The sequence below is a fragment of the Hetaerina americana genome, unplaced genomic scaffold (assembly GCF_022747635.1).
Source record: "Hetaerina americana unplaced genomic scaffold, ioHetAmer1.1.p SCAF_1, whole genome shotgun sequence".
Lineage (NCBI taxonomy): Eukaryota > Metazoa > Arthropoda > Insecta > Odonata > Calopterygidae > Hetaerina > Hetaerina americana.
The window spans coordinates 14,293,300-14,302,506 of record NW_027286069.1 but is presented as its reverse complement, the minus strand read 5'-3'; the positions used below and the strand labels follow the sequence as shown (position 1 = coordinate 14,302,506).

The following is a 9,207-nucleotide window of genomic DNA, read 5'->3' as shown; positions in this document are numbered from 1 at the left end:
CCTGTTCAATCGTCCATGTCTTGCTCTCTTTCCTTGCATATCAATTGACGATTGGGAGGAGATTAATGATATACATGTATTCGACCTTTACTATTGTAAATCCGAGGGAATAGGGGCTATATTTGCGCCCCATTCATGTCCGTCACCACGAAATGAACGTCCCATCCAAGCGAACTAATTCGTATTCCTAGTTCCGTCGTCATTACCATCATAAGTGATCAACCCGAAGATTTGTCGTAGCACCTCCCCACTTGTTACCTTGAATTCTTTTCATTTCTTGATAGTTCCCTGCTCTCAACGTTCCCTTCACTGCTTCGTTTATGATAATTCACCCTTCTTGTTTAAATTATGGGCTTTCGAATATCCACACTGGTACCACATATTTACCTTCAGTAGTTATACGTCTATGTCTGATGGGAAATCTTGCAGAGACTATTGTGCCAGCTATATCCTTACCTCCTCCACCACGTGTGATCCTAATACCTGAACATCTATTGTCAAGTAGTTCAAGTAGGGCTTCTCTTAGTCTTATTTGAAAATGCCCTTATTTCCCGGCAGATCATTACTCTAGTGTATCGTCATATAAATGTTTACCAAAGAAAGTTAAAACCTACATTCTTACGATTTTAGCTTGAATGAAAAGAGGAGGCTATGTATAAGAAGCTTGAACCTAAGATACGTCCGAAACTCAATTAAACGCCCTAATTTCTCGTAAACGTATAAAAAAGAACCAACAAAGCTTTCTTTTATCCTGAACCTATGTTAGAAAAATTATAAATCCAAGTAATCAGGAAAAATACTCTCTGAGGGTGCAGAGAGGTTGTAATTCATCGAATTGTTTGTCAAATGGTCACCTACTTCCCTCTGTTTCTGCATGAGGTTTGCCATTTCATTCGCAAACATATTTATGCATAATTATTGTCGTCAGTTTGAGATCTTGCTTCATTGTCCATATTTTTTAAAAACCTTTCCCTTCGTAATATCCTTTAATTTAAACCTGGTGAGCGGGGAGGGAAATGACAAATTTGACCCTTTCCTCCCCCCACACACAGCTGGCTCCCGCGACAATAACTGAACATGCTCTAAGATTGGCATGAAAATAATGCATGTTCCTGCACTGAATATAATATTGAACGTAACGTTGCACCTTTGTAAATTCAATGGAGTACAGCAGATGATACGCTACCCCCACTCTGTTGTTTATTATATTGCATTTGTAACTTAAAGACTTAAACAAAACTTTCATTTTATTCATTTAAAAAGTGATAAGCGTTGGTTGTGGAGAGACGTTCTAAATATTTCCGTAGTGTTTTTGCAAGAGGGTTATTTGATAATTAGTGCTGTACTTTAATGAACCAATTTTACTCTGTTGCCATCAAAACACGTTACTGCGCACATAGTTTCGCCACGAAAGGTTTGCCTTTCGTTTTCTTTTATTATTATTGTATAAATCTCGGTGCAATTAGGCTATTTTCCTGGTGGCAGCGGTCAAGTCTGGTCAACGGTTGGTCTTAAAATACACGTATATATATATATATATATATATATATATATATATATATATATATATATATATACATGCACAAGAAGAAAAGATCCTCCTTGAAGAAGCTGTACTCCAGGCAGCTGGTTCCATTCAATGATAGTTCTGTTTAAAAAAAGAGGATTTTTCCTTATATGACACTTACAGGTTACCAACCGCACCTTTACCATCACACATGGGCTAGATTCACACCATACATACTACACGTCGTCCATCGCCGCATTCCGTCCATAATCATGCACTCTTCAATTCCATATGTAGACCGTTCAAAATCACGCACCGTTGCATTATTCACTTGTGCAATACAACTTCTCACGCCATCCACGCCACGCATAAACTATATTTTAATAAGTACATTAGTTTAATAATCATTAATCAATAAATTGTATCACCCAGTGGCTCCTTCACACTTATTTTAAAAACTCCTAAAACTGGATGGAAACGGCTCAAACAAACCTCCAGGCAGCTGGTTCCATTCAATAATAGTTCTGTTTAAAAAAGAATCTTTTTTCTTATTTGCTTTTTATGTTCTTATTTCTATTTTAAAAATTGTGTTTTTTCCCTTAAAGTTTGGTTTTTACATCTCTTTCCATAAATCTTTCAGCGCTTCGTCATTTTTAACAATTCTATATATCGCGCCTAATCTACTCCTTTTTCTTCTATTTTTCAAATTCTCCCATCTCAGTACATCCAACGTTTCCGTAACCCTATCTGTTATTTTTTACCTCCCGAGTGCATATCTTGCTGCCTTTCTTTGAACGTTTAAAATCTTTTTGATAAAAATATGAGGTGGAACATAAAAAAAAATCTTTTTAATATGTTCCACCTCATATGGATACCATAATATGGACGAGTATTCTCGGATAGGGCTAACCAGTACCTTATATGCTTTTTTATTTGGGGCTACGCTGCTTCCTTTTTAATTTCTCATAGAATGGCCCAAGAACACTGCCTTGTGGAACTCCTGCTATAACGTTCGTCTCTTTTGAAAATGCATCCCCTATTTTTACTTTTTGAATTCTGCCGGTAAGAAAATTTTTTATATCGTGAAGCACTCGGTCGAAAGCTGCCGAAAAATCAACGATTACCGCATTAACATCCTTTCCTTCATCTATGGCGTCACCGCTATATTGGCTTAACCCCAAAGGATGCGTTTATCACGAGTATCCCGTTCTAAACTCGTTTTAGGTAAACGTGAACAGGCGTGGTCCACATCTCAAAATTTTCCGAGATAAAAATAATACAGAGACAAATCTAACTTCCGAAAAGTTGAAGTCGATGACTTTGTCGACATTACACCGAGCACATACTGTGACTGTGGTAGACTTACTAAATAGAGGGAAACCAAATTATAGAACATCTTGCAAAACAATCCCTTGTTCATGTACGCTAGAAGCATGACATTGTCTTTTTTAAGTTTCCATCATTTGAAATAACTACGTAACTAGTTAACTGTTATAATCCTGGTATATTTAGTGTAATTGAAATGGACTTGAAAAATACGTTAAACCGCTGAAATTCAAATAGCTACGAAAAGGACTCTGGCGGAAATTAACGACAATATTTTTTTTGGAAACAAAATCTTTTTATTATTTCCGAATATTGAAGTACAGCCACAAAAAAGTGATCATTTTTGAGGAAGCCATGCGGTGAAACACAGTGAGTGGATGGTCATAACATTCTGGGTTGCAGCTCGGTGGGTGGGGCTTGCTGGGAGTGTTTGCTTATCGGAAGAAGGTCTTGACGATGGGTGCGCTGGCGACGTACGGGAAAGGGGCTGCGTAGGCGTAGTGTGCGGGGGCAGCGGCCACGAGGGGAGCGGAAGCGATCACTGGAGTCTGAAAGCAAAGGAGCAAAAAGTGAATGTCACGAATAAAGATTAGATGTGGAGACATTCTGAAATTTCTAATAAGAAAAATATTTTCATCGTCGTCATAATGTGACAGAAATGAGTATAAGTATTTCACTGTGCACGAGAAACAATAAATCGTAAGATATCCTCCGGCTCTCGCTAATCATACCAATTTTAGATCAATCCAGGTACCAATAACTCTCTACCAATGAGATTGAGGCATTCTGCGGGGTGTTTCTTGTTTTGGATTCCTTCAGAGATATTTGGACTTGTACTAACTATTGTATTCCAAAGGAATTAGCTGTGTATTATTAGGATTCTCAAGACTAATTTGTCAGAGAAAATAATGATGATAAGATATTTTGAAACCATTTTTTCAATTCTCATAATTACCTGACTGCTGTTGCGTACAACAGTAATGAAAAAGAGTTAATTCGATTAAGCAATTTTCAAAGCGGGCCAGAAATAATAAATTTTAACTTGGTTAACGTTTCATCAATTGCTGGACCGTAATGATGCGCACTGATAGGAAATGTTAACTTTACGTGGGCCTTTCGTAATGGTAAACCCATAGTTTACCTTTTTATTGTATATTTTCAAGTGATTGGTATATTAATTTAATGGTTTGGTAAAAAGACAATTTTTCTTCGACTAGGCATATTCATATGAATAAATCAGAAAAATTCTTTCATTCTCACTAAAAACCATGACAAATATTTATAATTTGAGCAAGAACTGCGTCTATTGTTAGATTATTATTTATATACATTGGTTTGAACTCGTAAATTTTTTATTGTCATATATATTTTTAGAATACTCCGGATAGACAGATCAATTTAATATTTTTTTCGAATTTTCTGTTTAATGTGCATTTTACTAATTGCCTGTGCAAACATTTACGCGTGGCTAAAGCTGCTATTATGAGGTCTCTGAAGAGCACCTGAGGCTAGATTTAGTGGTGGCAGAACAAGGAGGGCAATTGTAACATTTTACTGTCCAAACGTTCGAGGGTTAGCAAGGCAAACGATATATATCCCGTTCTAGTCCTATTTTAAGATAATCATGTTACAGGAACGATTAGCAGAACGTGTATTTCCCATTGTTCGGTAATGTTTTGTTTCATTATGGCACTTACCTTGTAAGAGAGCTTGAGGGTGTTGGCGTAAGACGTGGCCACTGGGGCGACGACCGGTGCAGTGTAGGCGATGGGTGCGGGGTGGGCCGCCACGAAGGGCGCCGAGTAGGCCAAGGGGGCAACGAGGTTTCCAGGGGTTGCAGAGACGGCGGCCACGAAGGCGAGTAGAGTCACCTGAGAGGGTGAAGGGAGAGAAAAATGACAGGATCAAAACTCTCATGGACATCACATAACATGATGTAGTCGGAAAGATATTGTTCAGCCCATTGCGTTGGGAATGAGAGGGTCATTCGGGAAAGGAGGCAATAACGAGGAGAGACAGGGATGGAAGGAAACCAAGATAGAGGCGCTCTGGCGCGAATGATGAGACGAGCCAGGAGTTTAAATTGTAGTTTCCTTTCGGTAAAAGTTGCGATGACTGTTAGGTCTTCTTATACTAATAATTGAGCGGGGAAAACATTTGTTACCTAGTGCAAGCATAGTTTCACTCCAAGACGCTTTGATTAAAAGTGAATGACTTACACTATCCGTACATTCTATCATGTTTATATATATTTCCACCTAATTTTCTACATGTAAGGTAGGCCAAACGATCTCAGAGTACTTGAAGCTTATGGGATCTTATCCTTCCTCAGTCACGGGTGGTCAACTGACACGTTTGCCTATAGTGGCCTATACTTTTTAGAAATCCATTTTTGGAGCACGAAGGAAGAATCAAAAATATTTTGCGTTTTCACAGGAATCAATTTACTACTGTCGAATTGTTTCCATACACTGTAGCGTCTTCTGTACTCCTTCCTAGTACCAAAATGTATGCGCTACTTATCCATATATTTATTTTAGTCATGCCCTGTGTTTAAAACACATTGAAAATGTTTTATTCTCATTATTTTCATCATTATTGATAAGTATAAAAATGTTTTCATGAGCTGATCACTGTTCGAAACTGAAGAAAAAACAAATTAAATTGTGATCATAAATAAAATTTCTCGTTCTTATCATGGGATTTTAATGGGTTTGTGATGCATTAAGAATTGTGCGTTTGAAAAAAATCAGTTGAGTTTTTCCATAATTGTCAAATTCATTTTAAATAAATGTGTTTTCCATGTATTTGACCTTACTACGTAGCTGAAATAGTTGGCTTTGAAGCATTGGTACTAGTCAAATGATTGGAGAAACTAATCTATAGAATTACTAGACTTGACTGTTGTTTTTTTGATCAAAAACGCAAACTATATTAATATTTCGAATTTCACTATAAAATTCTATCATGACTTTGTGAATCGTTGATTGAATCTTCTTGGCAGTATTTTCCCGTTTCATAACAATCTGTATTTTGGCAATATTACAAACCTTTCACATATATCGTGTCGTTCGGGCATGAAATATGCACATTTTCATTGTCCCTGTTAATGGTGACAATACAGACACAGTAATCACTCCTTGGTATCCTTTCCAAAACATATTACGGTCCTACTACCCGTAACATAGCCTTTTTTGTATTTTTTCACCTCACACGTTTTAATTTGTTTGACTTTGAGTTGTTTCTACATTCAGATTTTTAAAAAAATGGAATTTCCCTCTGTCAATTATTTTGCCCTTAAATTTTAATGGTTTTCAAGCTAAACTTCTAAGTGTTAAATGTATCGTTCATTTAAGTAAGCTATCCTTCAAATCTCATGTTTGATAAACCTCAGCGATGATCTTGATGATCTCCTAGTAGTTCTATCTAAATCCCCCTTCCAGTATTTAGAGAAATACATATCTAGTTCCTGTAATCATCGCATAAAGCATGAGCCCGGTTACAATAGCAATTTTTGTAAAGCATTTAATCTATGATGTTTAAAACCAGAATTATCGTATTCATTTCCAAAGAATTAAAAGAGTTTATAGGTGCAAAGTGTTCGATTCCTTTGAAAATAGTTTCCTTGTAGATTAAAGCAGAGAAGTATTGACGAAACAGTACAGTGTAAGGAGTTAATAAAGAAAATAGCCAAATACTTACCAGCTTGTACATGGTTGGGTTTGGTTGATTGGTTTGCTTCTGAGAGAAGAGTTGAACTGCTGTCGATCAGCTGTGTGGTGATGCTTCCATTCGGGACCCCAGTTTATATAGGGATTGGACGGTAAGGCTCCCACCCCCAACGTCCCCTTAGAGGCACCCCCGGCGCCCTTGTCGCCCCACCACCACGCCCTCAAGTATGTTGGAGAGGGAGGGAGCCCCTGCTCGGACGATCGCAAACTCCCATCGCTTCCTGTGACGATGAGCTCACAGCTGTTGGCGCCCCACCTCCTCTTCACTTTCCACAGCCATTGCAAAAGGGTTACGCGCCGTCGGACAACACCAGAATACAGATTACAGGTAGTTGCCTTATAGACGTCTCGCCATGCTGAAATCCGTGCTTTATGTTATTACATATCATTTATGTAACAGTATTAATTCCACGAGCCAAAAACCACACGTCTTGGATGCAAGAAATTTTTGGCTAATGCAACTTGAAAATTCCTTCAAATTTCTATTTCGTATTCCAATTCATTTTCCTAGAAGGAAAGAATGTATAAATGTATATATATATATATATATATATATATATATATATATATACATTTATACATATATACATTTATACATATATATATATTTACATTTATACACACACACCTATATATATATATATATATATATATATATATATATATATATATATATATATATATATATATATATATCAAGAATTGTAAGAATTTGCTGGTAGAAAAAGAAAGTTGGAAGAATTTTGTAGGTAGTCATTTTATTATTATTCTCTCTCATTTATCAGGGCCTTGCTTAGTCCATTAGCTCAAATATGTACTTATTATGTATTAAAACATTGTAAAATAAAAAATTTGCTTTAATTATGCATGCACTTTGATGATAGTCTGCCGGTCAAGGTAGATCTTAGACGGGAACACTGACTGGCCACTGCTACGCTTTTAAATTTCACCTGTCCCTCAAAAAGGTGACACCTTACGCCACAATAAACCCCTTTTCATTTCCATATTCTTTCTACAGTACAGCTTTTTTCCGCTTAGTATTCCTCTTCTTTTCAATTTGGAATTATTGATTTCGAACCTCAATGAATCGAGATTACTCTTGCTTGTAAAATGTATGAGGAAACTTTCCATCTGAATGTGGCAGCAAAAAGGTTTAACAACTTGAAATATCTTACCGATTTAAAAATACTACATATTCGTTTCAGAATAATTAATTAAGGTCACTTTATAACCTCGACGTAGAATATCTTCCTCATCATAAGGCGAGGGAAGAACTTAATAACGTAATAATCATCTATATCTAAAATGTTATCTCTTAAATTTATCATTTCATTCTGAAACTTTTGATATTTCCTGACCTCCTAATAATGAATAATTGCCCACAAATTAACATAATATCGTTACATTTTTTGTACAGGCATGTCTTATACTACACAAAAGATGAATGTTGACATTCTATAATTCTATTCTCTCCCTGGTGAGATATCCCATCACAATTATGGGGACTTGTCAAATCATGCTCAATTATTTACTTCTCTTATCACGGCTTTTTGCTTTCATTGAGTCATCATATCATGATTGAATTAATAATTCGAATATGATTCACAAATTTGTTTGTAGGAAAGCGTTTGTTTCACCATCGCCCTTCATATCAAATGTTAAGGAATTGTAGAGATCAGATAATACTCAATGGTCTCAATCACACCATTCAAAGGGCACCCGTATGTGTAAACTAGTGATTTATTCCAACGCATAACATTAAAGATATCTTTACCACGGTTATCGTTCTGTTCAATCGTCTCTGAAAAGGACTGCGACAGTAGGCCGAGATTGAGATTTTAAAGGCCTAGGCATTTCTAGCGAGCTAATAAATATTTGTTTAAGAATATTGTTTGAATTTTTTTCATAAAGTAATAATCGTACTAGTCGTAATGCAAATTTTCGAATATTAGGGTTATCTTTGGATAAATTGGTAATCGATTATATATATATATATATATATATATATATATTTATATATATACAATATTTTATCTCGAATAACCAGTTTTCATCTACTTTAAAATCTTTAAAAGGACAAAATAAACTCATTTTTTAAAGATATATAATTCTCACTCTTAATAATTATCTGTATTGGACATTGTTTCACGACATTGGACATTGACAGTTTATATATTTAATTATAGAAATATGTGAATATTTATATTTTAACTTAGCACTATTGCAACGTGCTTTTTTAGTTTGAAATAAAAATTTGAAAACCAACTCCTTTTAGCTCTTCGACTCCTATGGAACTATTTTCTCAGATATACAGGGTTCGTCCGGAAAATAAGTGTACTGACTACTGATTCTTCCCCGCCGCTCCAGGCGCGCCCAGCACCGCTCTGACGGGCTGCGATTGGAGGGGGGTATGTTGGCAAGCGACGCTGAAAAAGGCAGTCGGCTCTGAGCTGTGGTGTAGTGAGGAGCTCTGTTAACGCGAACCTCCACGCTCGACCCACGTCACGGAACGCGATGCCGAAGCAGCGTTATTCCATCAAATTTGCGGTAAAGCTTGGGAAATCGTCTACCGAAACTGTCGGTATGATTAACCAGGCTTACGGGGAGTCGGCCATGTCCAGAAACATGATCTTTCGGTGGCAC

General features: G+C 36.5%; 1 protein-coding gene across 1 annotated transcript; it reads right to left on the bottom strand.

Moving 5' to 3' along the window:
* Window positions 1-3,138: 3,138 nt before the first annotated feature.
* Window positions 3,139-6,635, bottom strand: LOC139700168 (cuticle protein 38-like). The gene is made up of 3 exons (XM_071598746.1): window positions 6,536-6,635; window positions 4,531-4,704; window positions 3,139-3,381 (listed from the first exon to the last, which is right to left on the bottom strand). The coding sequence occupies exons 1-3, from the start codon at window positions 6,545-6,547 to the stop codon at window positions 3,268-3,270; spliced, it is 300 nt and encodes a 99-aa protein (XP_071454847.1). The 5' UTR covers window positions 6,548-6,635; the 3' UTR covers window positions 3,139-3,267.
* Window positions 6,636-9,207: the final 2,572 nt, after the last annotated feature.

Excerpts from the sequence above, each read along its gene's own strand:
- LOC139700168 (XM_071598746.1), bottom strand. Across the intron at positions 3,382-4,530 it reads CCCTCAAGCTCTCTTACAAG|ACTCCAGTGATCGCTTCCGC; the intron begins GTAAGTGCCATA and ends CTTTGCTTTCAG.